Source organism: Mastigoproctus giganteus, chromosome 1 (genome assembly GCF_048544385.1).
Source record: "Mastigoproctus giganteus isolate SK-2022 chromosome 1, ASM4854438v1, whole genome shotgun sequence".
In the NCBI taxonomy this organism is placed as follows: Eukaryota; Metazoa; Arthropoda; class Arachnida; order Uropygi; family Thelyphonidae; genus Mastigoproctus; species Mastigoproctus giganteus.
The window spans coordinates 34,667,781-34,690,019 of NC_143575.1; the positions used below are offsets into that span (position 1 = coordinate 34,667,781).

The 22,239-nt window shown below is 35.4% G+C and overlaps 1 protein-coding gene across 4 annotated transcripts in view; it reads left to right on the forward strand.

Annotated features, from left to right (window-relative positions):
• Window positions 1-22,239, forward strand: part of LOC150090697 (sorting nexin-13-like) — a 372,237-nt gene that overhangs the window by 183,282 nt on the left and 166,716 nt on the right. For all 4 annotated transcript variants that reach the window (XM_090372320.1, XM_090372326.1, XM_090372330.1 and 1 more), the window contains 2 exons: window positions 860-964; window positions 10,416-10,539. In XM_090372320.1, the coding sequence (XP_090228446.1) occupies window positions 860-964; window positions 10,416-10,539 (229 nt within the window). The remainder of the gene's footprint in view (window positions 1-859; window positions 965-10,415; window positions 10,540-22,239) is intronic.

Below are 22,239 nucleotides of genomic sequence, written 5' to 3' on the forward strand. Positions count from 1 at the left end.
CTTCTCTGGTAGAGAAGACTACTGTTACTTATTCTCAGATGGGTACCACCACCCAGACGGCACTGTTTCGAATCTGGTTGGCTTCATCATCAGTGATGAAGGTTGTCACTATTGCAACAGGTTACCTTTAGAAGGAAGCAGTGTGCTGGAAAGATGCTAATTAGCCTTCTTATATAAGTACAAGGAATTTTTGTAATGAACAACAGAGGAGTTAATTGACTGTTTTCCTCGAGTATAAATTTGTTAGAGTTTCTGCCTGCTTGATACCACACTAGATTATTCAGTCTCTAACTTGATGCAGTCATTGTATGGAAACATTAGTATAATTTGTTAGAATTAGCCCAAGAATTGAAACCCACCTCTAAACTAAGCTGAATTAACAATAAGAAATATAATGTTATAGAATTGCACGGAATAAATCGAACACAGAATTTAAAATCAAATAAATTTGGGTCGAAATTATTGTGTTTGATATCTGATTGCTGGGAACATTCTTCTCCCTCAAAAGATCAATGCTGAGCAGTTGACACTACGGCTTGGTCTTATGCCCAACTTAGAGACAAATGCCATTATCCATAGTTCTGCCTAAGCTGCTGATATCTTTTAAAATTGTATGGCATCACCTGAACAGGGTGGAAACTGCTATACATTTAAAATCTGAGACACCACCAGGACATCTGTTTCAAAGCTTCTATTAGTGAACATATACTGCACTGCTTACTCAGATGAAATATATTCACACAGTTCAGCACATGTTCACTAATAGAGGCCACCCACCAGCTGATGTTTAATTAATAATATAATTAATTTATATTTAATTAATATTGATATGTATATTAAAAATGTTTGTATCATACAGGCCTCTTCAAAGGTAAAGCTTGATGACATTTTAGTGAGAAAATTACTGTGTAGAATTAGAACAGAAAGACCAAATTGTTCTTGGTTTGATGAAGCACAAAACAAAGTAAGTAACTGTATTATGTACAATTTTTAATTTCTGTGCTTGACTTGTTTAAATAGTTGTATTTGAGAACATCATCATGAACAACTACATATCCTGTCTGCAACTTTTAATCTGTGTTCTACCCTCAAAATTGAAAATTTGTCACAATTTATTAACTGATTATAGTAAATAAAAGAGTTCTTTTGAAGTTATGAGGTGATGTCTGGAATTTTAGGTGTGATAAGAGGGAACTTATCCTGAGCCTTGTCATTCATTTCCAGCTTGGCAAGATTATGCAGAACTAGTTGGTTATGTCTGCTATTACTCATTTTTGGTCAACAACTCATTTTTGTTTTCACAAGGGAAATTACCATGGTCTTAGACATTTAAGTAGTTTAAGTGGGACTAAATGATACTTTTAACAAATGCAAATACAGGTAGTTCTCGACTTTACGAGTTAATTCGTTCCTAGTGCGCACTCGTAAAGCAAAAACTCATAAAGCGGGAATTTATTTCACATAGACATAAGGTTAAAAATAGGGGTTACGTTCTCAACAACAGTGAAATTAGTTAGCTAATTAGTTTGTTTAAACAATGATTGATTTATCCAAAGAAATGAAAACGTAGCCTATAAAATCAAGCAAATTATAATAATAAAGAAATTATTTACGACTTACAAATGTTAAAGAATGTTTATTCTTCATCATCATTGACTAAATGCACACTCGTTGATCACTCATTATTGGCTCAGCAATAATGAGTTGTTGGCTCATTATTGGCTCGAGCCAATAGTGAGTGTCAATCACTCATTTATTGGCTTGGCACTCGGTTTATTGCACAAGGAGTTGTCTTCTTCAGAAATGTTTCCAAGATAATCTCTTTTAATTATAAATTTCATGATTGCATGCATAAGCATTTTTTAATGACACACAAATTGCAACTAACATGATTCGTGTAGAGTAACAAGTTTACGAAGCTTTAAAAAAAGGAATGAGAAGATTCTAAAAATTTATCTATGTTTTTTTTATACAATTGAAGATTTCAGTAAAGGGGAAACACATTTCACCATAATAACTTAAAAAAAACCACACAATTCCAGCTATCGGTATTTTCGCAAATGCAAGAAGATTGAGTTTACTACCCGTTTATGATTGCTTGCAGTAATAGAAAAACCCAATAAACCGGAAGGTGCAAATTGTTTTTGTTTTATGGTCATGACTTCCAGAAATGTGCTTTAGAAAAATATCACAAAGGCGTTTAAAATTGATTCTTATAACAGAACATATGATAACGATGAAAGTGCAGTGCATTTTAATGATTTGATTTGGTAACTAATACAACTTACAAACTATGCTCACGACCTTTTATACGACCTTAAGGTCATGCTCGTGACCTTAAAAATGACATTTTAGAGAGATAAATAGCTTAGTTATACAGCGAAAATTTGAACTTCCGAGATCTTGAAACAAATTACCAAAAAAACAATGTGTTATTGGGTTCTCATTACAATATCTTAACGATACGATGGTGTCTCTGGAATGGATTAATATCGTAAAGCTGGGTACACTGTATTGTATAGCTATGCATGTGGTTTGAAAAGCGGTATTTATGAATGTTTAACATTCATTTTTTGCAATTAATGTTCATATTTTCGATTTTGTTGATATTTGATACTTGGAAAAAAAAAAAAAAAAACAAACAAACTCGTAAAGCGAAAACTGCCTGTATTAAATTGGAAATATTCAAGCAAGTTATTCTGGAAGAACTAATTAAACTTTTTATACCAATTAAACGGTATTATTCAAGGTGTAGGCCAAAATGGCTGAACTTTTTGAAGAATTTTGCCATTTTATTGAACTAATTGTCATATTAAATTGTATTCTATAAATAGAATACAGTTATAATCCTTTATAATTCTAGTCACGCTTGTTAGTTTATTTTTTAATTAAGCTAGAGATTTTGTAGTTTACTACTTAATATAAGTAGATCTTTGTATGATTCAAATTTTGCCACTATTGTTATAGTATTATAGACTGAGTAGTAGGGGAATTCTAGTATTTTAATTGTGTCAAATACTTTGCTCTAAAGTTTGAATCATATAGGTTGGCTTTACTTGGATAATTTTAGAAGATATAAGAATCAAGAAGTTATAAGAGAGAGAGCCATCTACCATCACCCACAATGAGTAGTCAGAGAGAAAACTGAATACCAGTTACAAAAAACAGTTGGCAATCCATAAGATGGAAGCTTAGTTAGAAGACCTTTATGCCAGACATGGTCAAAAAACCTTTGAAATTTCAAGAGCAACTGCTTGAGTTTCACCAAACTTTTCCATTGAATTTGTCCATAGATCGGTAATGTAAGCCAATATATGACTAGTGATGCAATGCTAATGGAATCCATATTGGTGATCATTGATCAGATGGAAGGTTTTAATATAGTTGAGGAGTTGGTAGTTAATGGATTTCTCCATTACTTTAGAAAGAATAGAAGTAAGTGCAATGGAATGATAATTGGTTGGAGTGATTCTTCACCCTTTTTAGGAACTAGCATGATATAAGCAAATTTCCAAGCGGAAGGAAAACATCGGTGAAATAATTGTTAAAAGGTGACACAGAATAGAGAGTACGTTCAGGAGCAGAAGTTTTGAGAAACTAGTGAAGAAATATGCTCCATCAGGACCTGGAGCTTTCTTGGCATCAAGATTGATCAAAATTCTTGCTCTTAGCCTGTTCAAAATGTAGTTTGGACTGATTAAGTGCTTTACAATTGTTGCGAGCTTTAGTGTAGGCAGAAAATTAATCTGGGGATTTCGATGCAAGCCCATTGAAATATGCAACATTCTTATCGTGAACAGTCTTAGCACATTTATTGGAAAACCCAGCTTTTCAATAAAGGATTTCATCCCTACAAGAATAATTTCACTAATACAAGCCAGAAGGTCGCTTTTCTCCCCTCTGACTTGTGTCACACGAACCTGAATTATACGTTTTTATATTTTAATTTTTTTAGTGGGGGAATCTCCCCACACCCACCCCCTTCTAATAATCAAAAGATGTACAAAAATTATATTATTTTATTATCTAAAAACAAATTAATAACAAAACCATCATTTACATATTTGATTATAAACAACATTTCTTTTCCAATTTTTTTGTTTTTTGATTCATTTTTCATTAATATAAAGAGAATTTTAGCTGGCTTCACTCTACTTAATGCAACGTACAATTTTCCATGCGAAAAACATGGTGATGTTAAGTCGACACCAACCTTAGATAATGTTTGACTTTGACTTTTGTTTATTGTCATACTAAAAGCCAATTTCACAGGAAACTGTGTTCATTGAGGAGGTAAACCTGAAGGCTGCAGAGAATAAAGTGTTTCGGGTGTTACAGAGTTGTATTCTTCAGCATTACAACTATCTGGCATAATTTGGTCTGATGAATAAACTATTTTCAATTCTCCTGGAATCTTAATTTCGGATAAAATTTTTTCATTCAGTGAACAGTATTATTTATTGCAGCTAAATTGAAACTCATCTTCCAAAGGAGTTTTGATACTTCCAAAAACATCATGTATTAAATTTCCTGAACTGTGAATATTTTCTGGAATCTCTATTTGATCATTTTTGTCTTTTACCACTTTTTGTATCTTTCCTTAATTGTGGAGCCTTTAACTTATTATAATCGCTTTGTTTTCTTTGATATCAGGATTTTTAAGTGATGCTTCATACTCTTCAATATCTTTTTCTTTTCTTCTCAGCCTTTCTGATACAATCTTTCTCTTTTCTATTACTGCCGTTATTAACAACAACATTGCTAATAGCTGAAGAAACTTTTGAAAAAATTGAATCATTGCTTCGAGACACGTAGAATTCTAAAATTAAACCCCACAATTAACAACGCCCAAACTGTCAACATTGTGTGATATCATAACACTACCAAACGTTATCAGGTAATGAGTTATCACTGTGGTATATGCAGCTTAATTTAAGAGTGACATGCCTAGGCGTGGTTTTTGAGACCGACCTGTCAATCACTTTGTTGTAGAATGACACAATAGCAGTTAGCCCCCGCCTTGCGGAAAGCAAAAATTGTGCAGATGAAAAAGTACTATTTTCCAAAATATTCTTTTATATATAGATGATCTGAACAAACATTGATATCAGAAGAACCTTGGGAAACACCAGCATTATTGGAATCCATTCAAGGAAAGGAAGAATAGAAATCACAGATTATCCCATTTAGCATTCTTGTAATGTGAGTCTGGAAATGACCACTGGAGAACAGATCATCAAGTTGTGATCTGAGTAACCTAGAGGACCACTCACCTTGACTATATACTGGGAGGGTTTGTGAGAAAAATAGTGTTGGCACTGTGGTTTGGATTTCTGGCATTCTGATAAGTAAATGAACAATATTTGTGAGATAACAGTAGTTAGTAGAGGCATGTGATGCAAGAAATCAAGCTTATGTAGCATCAGCCAAAAAAAATAAAAAAATCAATTTCACACATCCATTCCCTCTAAAAGTTTGCTAGTTTGTTTCAGCAATCAACTACCCATTGGCTAATGCAAATTTCTGCACATATATTCTGTAACTGGCCCTCCTCAATTCGACTCTCCTCAATCATTAGTAATTGTTCAAAAAGCCTCGCCATGTGACTAGAAAACAGAAGGCTGCTGGAGTTGTGAACATTAAAATCGCCAAGGAAAATTACCTCACTTTTAGGAAAGTTGCATTAGTGAAAGTCAAGTTTCAAAGAAAGAATGTTTGTTATTTGTTATTTGGTTTTTAGGAGCATTAGCAACTAAGGCCATATTGCTCCGGGGTATGCGGTGGTCATTCCCTGACTTTTCCACATCCTCCGTATTTGGTGGGCACCTGCTCGAACCCCGGTCTTATCAAGAAGCGTGTGCTATTCACTGCTGCGCCTGGCTACAGAGGCGCCTCAAATGGAGTTGGGAAAACAATAGAAGCAATGGATGAATTTGACAAAATGGGGTAGAGAGAGAGAGAGAGAGAGAGAGATTTTAAGCCAAAGATGATAGAAAAGAGGAGATTCCAAATGACTAAGTCTCTGACATGGAATATCAATGTGTGGACATATGCACAAGCATCACCTTTGAAGTGAAAGGAATTATACAGCAAATAATTAAGACTACTGAGATGAGCAGTGGTTGAATCGAGCGATAGATAATTGACATTCTGTTAGAAAAAGTAAGTGGGGCTTAGCAGACTAAGTGAAAATGGACCTCATTAAGATTAGAACTGAGAGACCATGTATATTTGTGAAATGGAAGAGGAAGTGTTTGGGAGGTATAGATATTTTTGCAGATAAACGTGCTCTATTAGTTTTTCTATTTGTGATGAATTCAGTAAGAAAGAAGGGGGGGGGACATGTTGTACAAAGTAATTAAATTTTTGAATTTGGTGTACTCACAGCAAGAATATGGTTCTGAGAACATCCCCAGCATACTCAGTACTCAGATTCCCTTCAGTCACTATCTGGCAGAGTAGAGGTAGCAAGATTATACACTAGTTGATCCAGATGCCTCCTAGAGATTTCCAATAGGTTTGGTCCAGTGGACTGTCTACAGTTCACTGGACCAAGTGGTACAGTCCACTGGATCAATTGGTGTTAGTGACTGGCCTGTGAACATCATTTTAGAGCTCTACCCTTGAAATATTAAGGAAGTTGGAAATTTCTATGATGTCCATCATAATCTCAAAAGACACCAATCATACTTCCAGCAATCCCCCCATCTTTTCCCTCTGGTGGAAGGGATGGGGGGGGAATTGCTGGACGTCAAGACTTCATTTCATCACTTCAAGGGCGCATTATAGCCTCAGCTGCTGATGCGCCAATAAAACTCAAACCAAACCAAATCATCACTTCAAGCCTCCAATAAGCAAAGTGGTGATATTGCAATGGTTGATGAAAATCATCTACCACATAGTATTGCCTTTTAACACAGAGGAGTGGTGTGGATGCCACACTTAAACTCCTGCTTATATTGGTTCACATCTGGGTCACCTCCAGTATACTAGGTACAATATTTCGAGACTTACACATGGGGTTACCACCACCCTCTGAATAATAAAACCTTACAATTGAATTAAGCTTTGTTGCTGATGTCATCACAAAGAGGTGATCATTTTCTTTCTTTGGTGACCCTCAGTTGATCCAGCAACTTTCATGCTGATTGTGCATGTGTGATTTTTAGATTAGAGGTAATTATGACAAAAGGAATAAGGTACATGTTTTTAAATTTCCTAATAACTGAAATTTAAGAGAAAAATGGATATCAGCAATTCAAATGGATATCAGATGAGATTTTTTTTCCTTCAAAGCATTCAGCGGTAAGTTTCACATAAAATATTTCTTCACTTGAGGTGTATAAGGCCTTGAATGGGTTGAGCACGCTGAATTCTGATGGGATCATTCCACTTGTTCAGATTATGAACCTAAGGGGGCGTAAATTCAAATTAAGAAAAGACAGATGTAGAATAGATGTGCGGAAATTTGCCTTTAGCCAGCGGGTGGTTAATTTCTGGAACAAACTTCCATCTGTCGTTGTGGAAGTTGATAGGTTGATAAGTTAAATAAATTTAAGGAGGGAATGGTGTGATTTTTTTTTTTTTTTTTTTTTGGCTGCTGCTGCATAAGCTCATACATTTGCTTTCTTGCATCACATCCACTACTACCACTTGTAGTTATTTAAGTGGTTCCCTTGTATTTTTGTAATGATTACTTACTGGAATATAGGCTCATAAACAAAATAATCAAAAACAAAAATATAATTTATTCAGTAATATTATAGACAATGAAGATCTTTATTTGAGTTAAATAATGAAGTACTTATACAGTATATTTAAATAGCGAGAAACTTCTTTTTTTGTGCATTAATTCTTCTTCATAATTAATTCAATACTAAAAAAAATTTTAAATGTATTTTCTCTATTTTAAGTATAACATATTACTGCTATTGAATAGTAGATATTTTAAAAATAAAGCCAGAAAAGGATTTGTCTCTAAATAATGAATTTCAGACCAACACCATTTCTGAAGAAACAGTATCCATTTTCAAATTTTAAAATGCAAATGGCCAAGAAATGCAGGTGGTTAAAAAATAACTTAAAAGAGAAGCTTAAAATTAAGAATTTCGATTATACAGTAGAACCCAGATAAGATAAATGAAATAAATAATAAGAGTAAAGGAAATAGACAACCAATTCATTTCCACCTCCTGTAGGTAATTATCCAGCTGACCTTTGAATTTTCCCAAACTGTCAGCCTCTACCATGTAGGTAACTTATTCCAGTAATTTATAACACACTGGTAAAAAATAACATTTCCTGCAATCCAGTCTAAACATCTCCCCCCAGTAACTTGAATTTATGGCCCCTAGCTCTAGAATCATTTATAACTGAAAATTTTGTCCTTGTTCATTTTACTTTTGCATCTCAGAGCTTTAAACACCTCAATCAAGTCTCCTCTAAGGTGCCTAGTTTCCAAGCTGTGCAACCCACATATTCAAAGTCTTTCCTCATATGGACGCTCTTTTGTCGATTTCACCAGGTGAGTTACCTGTCTTTGGACCCTTTCAAGAAGCTTGATGTCTTTTTTTAGGTGTGGTCTCCTTGAACACAGTATTCCAAGTGTGGTCTAACAATAGCCTTATATAATGGGATTATGAAATCCTTATCTCTACTAGCAAATGTTCAATAAATCATGAATAGGACACTATGAACCTTCCTTGCAACCTGTCTACAATGCTCGGAGAAATTTATGTCTCACCATATCGTAACTTCCAAGTCCCTTTCTTCCACTACTGACTTTAGTTCGATTTCACCAAGCGTATAAGTTATTTTGGGGTTGCTGGTCCCCAGCTGTAAGAGCTAGCATTTTGCTGAATTAAAGCATAGCTGCCACTTTTCTGAAGAAGCTCTGCTTGGCGGTGATAATTAACTACTCTACTGATCTTTACATCATCTGCAAATTTAGACATCACACCTTCTATCCCTTTATTGATGTCATTTAAGAAAATCAAAAACAGCGGTGGTCCCAATACTGGTCCCTGGGGAACCCCATGTCTTACATTAATCCAATCTGAAGAATAACCATTTATCACAATCCTGTCTCCTGCCCTGAAGTCATGCTGCTATCCATCTAAGGATTTTCCCTGTGATTCCAACCTGTTCCAGCTTATGAAGTAACCACTTATGTGGGACTGAGTTAAATGTTTTGCTGAAATCTAAATAAACAATGTTCAAATTATTCCCTAAATCCAGCTAATGGGTGACCCTGTCAAAATAGCTAACCAGATTTGTTAAACATGATTTTCCCTTTACAAAACCATACTGTGTATCTTTCAGAATTCCATTTCTATCTAAATTGATCATTGCCTCCATGATTTTCCCTACTAAAGTTAGACTGACCAGTCGGTAATTTCCCACTACACTTTTAGAACTGCCTTTATGTATTGGTGATACATTGGCACTTTTTCAGTCCAATGGAATCTCTTCTGAGTTCAGTGATGCTCACAATTAGTCTTAATGGTTCAGTGCATTCACTTACTGCCTCCCTTAAAATTGCAGAGTATATGTCATCATCCCCTTAAGAAGCCTTACTTGCCTGTAGTCTCGAAAGCTTTTTCATTAAATAATCATGTGAAATTTCAATATCATTATAATTACATATTTTTCAAATTCACTCCTATAATTTCTCATTGACATAAAGGGTTTTTTCTTCTGTAAATAATGATGCAAAGTAACTCCTGAATTCATATGCAACATCAGCTGGGGTATCTAATACTATCCCATGTCCATTACATAATGGTCCGATCTGATTTGTCCTTCTCTTCTTTGCATTTATATATATGAAGAATTCCTTATTCCCATTCTTTCTTATTCCCTCTCATTGCAAGCAATTTCTTGCAAAGAGAGGGAATTCTTATTCCTTTGCAAGGAATAAGACTTCCTTATCCCCTCTCTTTGCAAGCAATTTCTTGCAATCTGCCTTTGCCAGCCTAACTTTTACTGTGGCACTATTATAAATCGATTTGTAGCTGTTATAGGCTTCAGTACTTTTTATTGCTCTAACTTTTCCATGCTGTGTTTTTCTGCTCAAGTAATTTGGCAACTATGTGCAGTTTGGGAGTTCAGTCTAGTTCAGGATTTCAACAAAAACATTTCCATTAGTTTGTGGAGTTAGAAAAGATTAAAAACACAGATTATTTAAATTGGATTTATTACCACTAAAAGAATTTTATGAGAACTACAACAAGATGACTGCTATAAAGAATCAATCTTATGCTCCATCCATCAGAGACAAGAATTATGGGGTACCAACTAATTAAAGCCAATTAAACCTCGCTGTATGCATGACACACAGAACAAGAATGCAATTTTTTGTTTAAAATAAGTCAGGAATTTGTTTTGTTACATTGCATTTAATTCACATTTCCTAGGTATTTGAAATAATGCAGGAGGAGCCATATTTTGTTAACTTTAGAAAGAGCCAGAGCTACATAAAGCTGTTGGCAGAACTTGATCTTCTCAAAGATATGAGCATGAAAAGCGAGGATGATACTAGTAAGTTTCACTTTTTTCACATTTTCACCATTTTTCAGAAAGTGAAAATGAAAATTGTCTACTTTTGTTGTCATTCTTTTGCATATTAATTAATAGATTATTGATTAATTAATATATTTCAAAAAGTTTTTGGAAGATGAGTGAATATGTATACTTTCAAATGTTTAATTCAAATTAATATCCTTGAGCAATAATACATTTTTGCCAGCAATATAAAGTTGTTTTAAATAATCCATGAAGCCATTATGTGCTACAGTCTTTAGCACTTTCATCACAATATCTTTGAAACAAACTTACGTCATTTTTGGGGAAAAGAGAATTAATCACGTTATGAGATCTTGTATGATGGATGCTCTTACACTGTTATTCAATGTTAACGAAGTACAGTCAGTCCTCGTATAACACGTGTTTACACTACACGAATTCGATCATACACGATTTATAAATAGGGGAACGATATCTTATATAACACAAACCGGATGCGCTTATGCACGATTCGCCTTTGTGTTTACAAGAAATGGCAGTCGAATGCGGAATCACCCCAACTGAACGCAACACGATAGGAATGAAGAGAAGATTCCGAAAATGTATTTATATATTTTTTATATTGAAGGGGAAACACATTTCACCATAATAACATAAAAACCAACACAATTCCAGCTATCGGTATAATCGCAAATGCAATTATATCGAGTTTACTACCAGTTTATAACAGATTCCACTAGCAGAAACGCAACTGGAAATTGTTTTTATTGTTTTATGATAATAACCCCTAGAAATGTGCTTTAGTAAAATGTGAGGTGTTAATAGTGTATCTCTGCCTTTAAGGTGTTGTTTATTCAGTTGCTACACGCGCGCAGCTTTGTTTATGTGTGTATTAAGCGTGCCTCCTCGTTTTGTAATTGTGCTTTATTCCCTAAAAATGAGTAAAATACTTAAAAGGAAGCGTCCTGGGGAAGACACTGCAGATTCAGAGAGAAAAAGAAAAGCAATATCAATAAACAGAGGTGGACTGGGTCAAAATTTCTTACCCGGGAAAATATATAGTGGCCTCATACTATGGTTTATGGCCAAAATCACACCGGCCACCGGCCCACCGGGGTTTCCCCGGTAAGGCTTATGGCCAGTCCGCCTCTGTCGAAAGAGAAAAAATATGAAATTGTGAAACGCTTTGAGCGAAATGAAAGACCACGTGATATTGCACGTGCTACAGCCTAAATGAAACAATGCCGAGAATTACAAAGAATGCAGAGAAAATAGAAACAACTTTCATAGCAGGAACAACTCAAAGTGTAATTAAAATCCATTAGATTAAGACACAAAGAATTGGAAGAGATGGAACACCTGTCATCTGGTTGGATAGAAAACCAAACAAAAAACAAGTTTACTTACGACAAAAGCAAAAGCATTAGCAATATTTTATTACGTAATAGTCGTAATGAAATACGTATTTTATTCGTTAAAAATACCTACGTATTTTTTATTATTTTATTATTTATTATTTATTATATTATAATAAAATATAATATAATAATAAAAAATATTATAAAAATTATAATATTATTTTTTATTGCATATTTTAATTGTTATAAAATACGTAAGTATTTTATTTATTGTGTTTGGTAATGTTTTGGTTATCAAAGTGTGTTCAATCTTGGGTGGTCAGCACCTAACCCTATTTTTCCCATAGGGCCTGTTGTTTATATTGCATGATTTTGTATTGCACGAGGGTTTCTAGGAACACAACTATCGTGCTATACGAGGACTGATTGTATTGTTTAATCAAAGTAGGCTTGTGTATATGCATTGCCAATGTAGCAAAATCCAATCCCTTTGAGCCCATTTCTCTGATGTTCTGATTAATCTCCCAGACCAAGTACTGCAGTCAAAAGTTTTGTCACAACATTGGTTACAGTTTGGCTTTCTGCTCTAAATTTGAAGTGGAGAATGCTTATGTTGGAAAAAGCATTGTAATTAAATGACCATGACAGTGACTAAGAGATCATTTTAAATTAAGATCTTCATGTAAGAATTGTCTTGAAATTTTTCCTTATGTAAAAGTCCTAAGGAGTACATAAGTATGTACATGTTTGTCACTTCAAGTATGTTTCAAGTAATGTGCTTCCATCTCTTATCTGTATTTACACCTAACAGTAGATGCAGTTTTAATTGATGGCAGTCCAAAAATAGTTTTGAAAATTGGAGGGAATATCATACCTGCCAGCAATTTTTGTTCTTCAAATTAGCCTCTGGGCTTGGGAAACAACCACAGAGACTAATATAGCAATAACATAGCACTCCCCATGGCCATCAACGCAGACTCTCCTGTCTCATCAATAGATGTAGGGGAGTCTGTATTCATTCCCTCTTTGAAACCGTAATTCTTGGACGGGATGAACATTTCTGCTTGGCATGTTCTCAAGCCATTTACGGTCTTCTTGCATGTGTGGAGGATAATTTCCATGCCCCTACAGTAACGCTTGCTGCTGATATTATTTAAGGATGTTCCATGACAGGCAAGTCTCACTGTTACAAAGGAGGTGGCCGCCTTTGAAAGCTATTGGGTTGTTTTATTGCTTTTAATTTTTAATATTTTGTATATTTTAGTTTTATATATTTGAATTTATCTATCATTTTATTGCTGTTAACTCTGCAGTTTTCAGTGTATTTTATTTTTACATCAAAATTTTATCCTGCCTTATTTTATATTTTTATTCTATTTTAATTTATGTTAATAAAGTTTGAGTCATATATGGTTCATATATTCGATTTCAGTTATTTTGTGTCTTATTCTTGACTATTACAAAAGCTGAAATTGAAGAAATTCTCTGGAATTCAGATCCAGAAGTTGATGAAGTTGATTTAAGTGGTGCATAAATAAATGTAGAGAATACTATTGCCTCAAAAATAAGAACAGTGAGTTTATTTCTTATGATTTTTCCCCCCCCTTTTTTCCAATTTTTTTAAAATTCTGGTTTCATTCTTGACAATTTTAATACAATTCTGGGAATTCAAGTTACAATAAGAAGGAATTAATATTTAAAATATTTATGAACAAAATTTTAATAGTTACAAAATTTTGAAGTTTCATCAAGAAACCCACTCCACAGAATTCACATCTATCAGAAACTGACTACAGGGAAGCCAGCGCATGTTTGGGAAACTCACATATGAAAGCATTAAAATGGGTGCAGAATATATTTTTACAGATTAGCCTATCAGGCTTCCAAAGCAACTGTGCTACAGTCTTGAGAAGATAAACTCTTATCTTCTCTGTTTTCCATGATGTTATTACTTTTGTCCATGATAAAGCTGCCTTGTTCTCCTTTTCTCTGCTTAATCTTTTCTGGAATATATACATATGTGCAAAGTGCTTCATAACATTTGAGCTGTACTTCAGGATCAATTAAGCACTAACTGATCCTGAAAACTATGAAAAAAGTTCATATAAACATGTCCAATTCTGAATAGTTATGGAGCTATTTGAATTTTAAATGATGTCTGTGGAGTTTTCAGTAATTAAAAATGATAAGAATAAGCAAACATGTATTTACTATGAATAGACATTTTACTAGGTATGTGTCTGCTTATTCTTATTTATTATTTTTACTTTTTACCATGAAAACTCCATAGCTGTGTTTTAAAATTCAACCAGCTATAACTCTGTAACCATTCAGAATTGGGCATATGTTTATATAAATATTCATATTCTGAATTGATTCCAAAAGTATGACCTGTGTGTTATGAAACACCCTACATGTTTTTCAGGGTGCCTCCGTAGCCAGGTGGGAAGGAGCAGTAGTGTGTATCACATGCTTCTTGATTAGACTGGGGTTCGAGCCTGTCACCACCAAATACGGAAGATGCGGAAAGGTCAGGGAATGACCACCGCATATCCCGGAGCAATATGGCCTTAGTTGCTAATGCTCCTAAAAACCAAAACAAGAACATGTTTTTCATGTTAGTCCTGAGGAATGTGTACCTGTATATACAGGTAGCCCTCGGTTTACATCTTACATCGGGGTTAGATTCCATTTGCACCTGTTCCTGCGGGGACAGGTGCAAATGGAATCATTTATATAATGGAGTCAATCGGAAATCACAGGGTTAGGTTTTGGGCACCAAAAATTTTACCTACCACTTTACATCAGTTGTGTTGTTTTATTTTATTAGCATTCTTCATAGTTGTAGTAATAGTCGATGGAGGCATATTCATAGCCCTATTTAGAATAAAGACATGGCATGTCTTTATTCTAAATTAAAAACTTTATAACATGATTTATTAATAGGACAATTAATAAAACAATGTTAGCGTAATAAATTTTCAACACGTGTAAATAGTGTAAACAACAATCAACTGAATGCTTCACTGCATGGACCTTTACTACCCACATCCACGAGTGGTTACTTTGAGGGCAGGAATCTTTCTCATCTCTGATACGAATGTGCTAATTGCTGATTGGCTCAGATTGTCTTAAATCACATGAACATTGCACGATACATAGCACAGTATGATGTCTATAAATTTTGTCTGACGATTTTAAATTTTCAATCTATAAAAAAATTGCAAAAATAAAAAAAATAAAAATAAAGATGGCATTGTGATTAGTGATCGGTGCTATTGCGAATCAACGCAAAACAAGAGCTATCTGTATGTGCATACACTTATTTACACACACACACACACACACACACACACACACACACACACACACACACACACACACACACACACACACACACACACACACACACACATTTTTCATGGTCATTTCAAATATTGTATCAGTTTGTGAATTGTCTTTAAATGTTCCAATAAGTGCTATCATTTCTTAACTGAGTTTCCAAGTGATTGTAGGTGTAGTTTGTAATAGATGAACTACAGCATGAAAATAGCTTTAGCTTTTAAAATTGGAATAGGCTTGCACCTATTAGCCATCATTGTCTAATTTGGGCTTACAAATAGCTGAAAAATTTTGGAATTCGAGCCCATAATTTGATAAATTGAATTAAGTGATACATAAGTAGATGTAGATATAAATGTTTTACTTTTTTTTAACAGTTATTTGTGAATTTATTTTTTTTTAATTCTAATTTGATTTACAACAATAATTTCATTCTAATTTTGGGAAACTAAGTCAAAATAAGAATAAAGTAATATTTAAAAGCATTTATGTACAGAGTGTACATTTTTACAAATTTTCGGAGATCCACGATGAGATCTCCACAGAACTGGCTGCTAGTGCAAAATTTGTACCCAAAGGCCCATATTTGTTTATCAGACTTGCCTGAAAGAGTTAAATTATAAGGGCATTGTATTGAAAAATGAAATTACTATTTTTTTTCTTAATAATACCCAAGTTGCAAAACTTCTTGTACATCTCTAGTATGCACACTATTTTAAGAACAGACTAGGTTTTCATTTGTCAAAAATGAAATACGCTGAGGTCAGTAATCAAAAGTGAAGTTCAATTTACAATAGTTCACTCATGGTCTTGTAATGTTTGCCCTACAGAAAATACTGTACAGTTATACCATTTCTCAGATATAATGTTTAGAATCAAAAGAATGCTAGTTAATACTTTACATCAGATCCAGAGAAAAAGAAGGTGCAGCATATGTTTTTAGTCAGCCTGGCAGCTACCAAAGCAACAAATTGCTATTCTGGGAAAATTTGCCCTTGTGCTTAGTTATGTTTACCTTGGAACAGTTGTCTTGTCTTTCACTTTCAGTACTCATATAATCTCCTTTTTTGCTGCTCTAGTGGAGAATTTTTTCATTTGTTGAACTAATTTATGCAAGGAGACGTGATTTATTTAAGTCTTTAAGTGACTAGAGTAAACTAAGTGCTGATGGTATCCTTACCATTTCTTGGATGACATGCACAAGGAGACATATTTATATGGGAAAGGGATAGTTCTGGATAGATGTATACCTTCAGCCAGAGAGGGAGATTGTTGGAACAAACTTCCACTAGTGTTGTGGAAGTAATTAGCTTGAATAAGTTAAAGGAGGTTTGGATAAATGAAATGAGCAATTTTTTTTTTTTTTTTATGTCTGAATCTATATAAGCTTTCTTCCTTGCATAATTTTCTACTATTAATGCTAATGAAATAAATAAATGAAGTGCTAGAATTTAAGAAAGTGAGAAAACAAGCAGTTATGTAAGCTTATTCTTGACTTCCAATTTAATTGTTTATATGCTACCAGTCACACAAAGATTTGTTTCATTTTGATTTGTAAAAAAGAGAAAGAAAAACCATTGCTGAGGGTGGTATCTTAATATGTTAGAAAACTTTCTTCTTCCACAGAAAAGATGACCCAAATCATTGGTCTGTGTAACAAAAAGATGGCATACATCTCAATTTCTCTCCTGTCTATGAATATCTGGATGTGGTTGGGATGAGGTGATTAGATTTTGTTGCCAATGTAATTCCCTAGACCTTGCATTCTTGGATATATTCCCCTGCAGCTTTGTTAAGGACTATGTTTATCAACATTAGCATTAGTAGAGGCATACGATGCAAGAAAGCAAACTTATGCATCATCAGCCAAAAAAAACCCCTCCTATTTCAACCCTCCATTTGTTCCAAATGCCTGTCCAGCTCAGCCCGTAGCCAGGTGGGCAGGAGCAGCAGTGCATAGCACACACTTCTTGATTAGACCGGGGTTCGAGCGCGTGACCACCAATTACGGAGGGTGCAGAAAGGTCAGGGAATGACAACCGCATATCCTCAGAGCAATATGGCCTTAGTTGCTAATGCTCCTAAAAAAAAACAAAAAAACAAAAAAAAAAAAAAAAAAAGCTCAGCCTTAAATTTTTTAAGCTATCAACTTCCACAACAAAAGATGGAAGTCTGTTCCACCAATTAACCACTCGCTGGCTAAAGGCAAATTTCTGCACATCTATTCTACAACTATTCTGCAAAAGCAATATTTGAAGATATAACCAAAACACTTAAAGAACAGTGTCCTTCTTGTGCAACTGTAAAAAAATTGGGTTGGCAAATTCAAAAGAGGCAGTTTTGTCCTTGAAGATGCTCCAAGGTTGAGAAGACCAATTTCTGCATCAACTCTCAAACTTCGATCAAATTCATGAAATGATACTTGAAAATTGAAGAATTTTAGTTAAAACAATAGAGGAGACACTAAAGATATCACACAAATGCGTTTTGAAGATAATTCATGACAATTTGGGAATGAAAAAGTTATCAGCAAAAAATGAGTTCCGAAATCCTTCAATGTCGATCAGAGATAACCGAGTGGTGACTGCAAAGACCATTATCACTCATTTTCAGCAGAATAAGAGCAATTTCTTAAATCAACTTTTGACTATAGATGAAACTTGGTTATATTTTTATGGCCCTGAGACAAAACAACAATCAATGGAGTGGAGACATTCAGGTTCACCAAGACCCGAGAAGTTCCGAACCCAAAAATCATCTGGAAAAGTGATGGCTACTGTTTTCTGGGTTTGTGAAGGTGTAGTGTTGATAGACTATCTAGGAAAAGGTTTGACAATCAATGCAAGTTACTATTGTTCTTTATTAGACAAAGTAAAAGAAAAATTGAAAGAAAAAAGGCGTGCAAAATTGAGCAAAGGCATCATCTTCCTTCAGGACAATGCACTAGCACACTAGCAGTATTTGAAACCCAATTGTTCAAAAATTGAACAATTGGGTTTCAAATATTTGGACCATCCACCTTATTCTTCTGACCTGGCTCCCTCTGACTACCATCTATTCCCCAATTCCAAAAAATTTTTAAAAGGAAGGCATTTTGACATCACAAATGATGTCATCGGTGCGGCCAAGACCTGGTTGGAGAAGCAACCTTTGGACTTCTATTCCAAGGGATTAAAATGCTTGGAGGACCAATGTAAAAAGTGCATTGATATAAGGGAAGAATATGTTGTATAAAAATAGTTTGATTTTTTATTTGTCTTTTAATTATATGTTAGGCTAAAAACTTTTCAACCCTTCCCCTCCATACACCTCAATCAGATCACCTCACAGGTGCCTACTCTCCAGGCGCTGCAATTTGCAGAATTTAAGCCTTTCTTGGTGAGAGCACCCCTTTGTTCCCCCTCATCAATCTTTTTGCCCTTCTGTCTACTCACTCTACATCCTTCCTAAAATGAGACCTGCAGACCTACACACAGTACTCTAGGTGTAGCTTGACCATTGCCTTGACAACAGGATAATGACCTCTCTATCCCTGCTAGCAAAATTCCTATATATCATTGACAAGACTCCATTGACCTGTTTTGGCAGCCCAACTGCACTACTCAGCAAACTTCATATTTGACTGCACAATTACCCCCAGGCCTTTTTTTCACTTTCCACTTCCTTAAGTGTAGTACCACACAATTGGTAATTTTCTCCTGGGTTATTGCTACCCATATGCAGTACTTTGCATTTGTCAATGGTAAACTTCAGTTGCCACTTCTCATGCCCATTTGCCCAGCTTGTCTAGATCCAGTTGGAGTAGCATACTGTCTTTAGTGTCATTAACAATCCTTCCAATCTTTGTATCATCCGCAAACTTGGACATTAATCCTGATATACCTTCATCAATGTCATTAATGAATACACAAAACAACAATGGGCCCAGCACCTAACCCTGGGGAACTCCACTAATAACATTTGTACATGAAGAGCAGTGTCCATCGATTACCACTCTCTGTCATCTCCCATTCAAACATCCCTTCATTCAATGTAGCAACTTACCCTTAATGCCATACCTCTCCAATTTTTACAGCAGTCTTCCATGAGCAAGAATATTTGCTGATGCTATCGATGCGGTATTAGGTGGGTTGGAAAACTGCTAACTTGGGAGGATACAAAGATTGACAGTAGCCGCAGGAAGATGCAAAAGTGATTCTTGCACTGCTTCTATTAGAATGAGCAGCAGCCTGGAAAGCAAGGTAAATGGAGATTTCCAGGACTGCTGGGAGTCATAGTGGAACAAGTAAATACATGGGTTGTGTTAGGGTAACTAAGAGTAGGAACAGGTGCATGTATGCTTACATGTACACCAATGCCAGGAGTATAGTTAATAAATTTGATGAGCTTGAAGAGTGAGTGAAGACATCAAAGACAGATATTGTTGGGATATCAGAGACGTGGTGTCACACAGATATAAGCAGTGCAGAATTGGAATTTGGGGAGTACAATGTGTACAGGAAGGATAGACAGGACAGGAAGGGAGGAGGGGTTATGCTGTTAGTTAAGAAACATATAAAATCTAAGGAAGTGTATCCAATTGATTTTGGTGGACAATGCAGTGTTGGGTCTGTTTGGTGTGAAATAAGCACTGGGAAAGGGAAAATGAGAGCAGGTGTGTGTTATAGGCCTATAACACACACTGATCAATGAATCTGATGAGTATAATGAGCAGTTGTCAGAGAAATAAAGTGGGACAGTAAATCAGAATGTTTTATAATGGGGGATTTTAACTTTCCAGATATTGACTGGAACTTGTGCTTTGGTCACTCGCACACTAGCAACACTTTTGTGGAATTATTGGATGACTGTTTTCTACAGTAACACGTTCGAGAGGCAACCAGAGAGAGTAATACTCTTGATCTGATTATCAGCAGTGATTATTCATGCATTAAGAATTTGCAGATAAAGGAACCACTGGATGATAGTGATCACAGTGTACTGATGTGGGAATTGCTTAAAGCTGTAACTACCATCAAGGCTAAAGGGAAGGGCTTTCGCTTTTGTAAAGGTGACTACAGTGGTCTCAGACAGTTTTTAAATTTTGTACAGTGGGGTAAATTGATGATGTTACCAACGTTGAATTCTAAATGGGACATCTTAAGGGACTTAATTTTGGAAGCTACTAGGCTTTTCATTCCAACTAAGAAATCTGACATCCATTTAGGCCTAAATGGATGTCAGATGAATTAATGAGGCTCGTGGCAGAGAAGAAGAACGTATGGGATGCATATAAAGTATCAGGTGACACAGAAACCTACGGCAGGTATAAACTAGTCTGCAATCAAGTCATAAAGGAGGTTAGACAGGTTACAAGAAATCTTTGGCAAAGGATGCAAAGAAAAACAGCAAAGAGTTCTTTACTTATGTAAACTCTAGAAGGAAGGCGTCTCCGTAGCCAGGTGGGCAGGAGCAGCAGTGCGTAGCACACACTTCTTGATTAGACCAGGGTTTGAGTCCGTAACCACCAAATATGGAGGATGCGGAAAGGTCAGGGAATGACCACCGCATATTCCCCGAGCAATATGGCCTTAGTTGCTAATGCTCCTAAAAACCAAAAACAACAACAACAATCTAGAAGGAAAGGGATGAATCAGATTGGACCACTTAACATAGATGGGTTGACTATTGCTGATTATGCTCAGGTAGCTGATAAACTGAATGAGTATGTTGCATCTACATTCACACATGAGGAGTCATTCATTGAGGAGAGTGTCAGAAGTTTATCAAACGCTAACAGGGAGCTAAGTGATTTTGTAATAACTGAGAGCAAAGTGGAGGATAAATTGTTGAAGTTAAACATAAGGAAGGCACCTGGGGTGGACGGGCTGTATCCAGTTACATTAAAGGAGGCAGCAAAGGAAGTAAGTAAACCTTTAGCCATAATTATGAGAGCTTCCTTGGACTGAGGGGCAGTCCCCATGGACTGGAGGTGTGCAAATGTATCACCAATTCACAAAGTGGGTTCAAAAGGTGACACAAGTAACTACAGACCTGTTAGTTTAACTTCTGTTCCGGGGAAAATAGTGGAATCACTGGTTAAAGAAGCATTTCAGAATCATCTAGACAAGACTGCAGTAATAGTTAAGACACAGCATGAGTTTGTTAGAGGGAGGTCTTGTTTGACTAGTTTGATTGGATATTATGATGTCACAAAGGAACTGAATATCAAAAATAATTTTGATATCATATACTTGGATTTCAGGAAAGCTTTTGATACTGTTGCACATGGAAGACCGCTGTACAAATTGGAGAGGTATGGCATTAAGGTTAATTTGCTACGATTGATAAGGGAATGGTTGAGTGGGAGACAACAGAGAGTGGTAATCAGTAGACAATGCTCTTCTTGGACAAATGTTATTAGTGGAGTTCCCCAGGGTTCGGTGTTGGGCCCATTGTTGTTTTCAATATTTATCAATGATATTGATGAAGGTATATCAAGTTTAATGTCCAAGTTTGCAGGGGGGGCACAGTTTCAAAATGAGGCAAGATAGTTTTAGAATAGATGTGCAGAAATTTGCCTTTAGCCAGCGTGTAATTGATTGGTGGAACAGGCTTCTATCTTTTATTGTGGAAGCTAATAGCCTAAATAAATTTAAGGCTGAGCTGGGCAGACATTTGGAAAGAATGGAAGGATGAAATGGGAGTGTTTTTTTTTTTTTTTTTGGCTGATGTTGCATAAGCTTGCTTTCTTGCATCATATGCCTTTATTAATGGTAATGCTGGCAGTATTATTGTCCATTATGGAGATCATTTGCAGTATATTAACAAGTAGGCCTGATAACATTCTGTAAACCTACACCTGTTCATTCACTTTGAAACACTTGTTCTTTATCTTTTGGCAATACATGCTTCCTGATACTGCTGCTGCAGCATTCTTTCACAGATTTCTGAAGAAGAGCATTAAGAATATTTCGATGAATTATTGGCAGCAGTAATGTAACCCCCTCAGCGCTACATACACGTTTAGCAACAC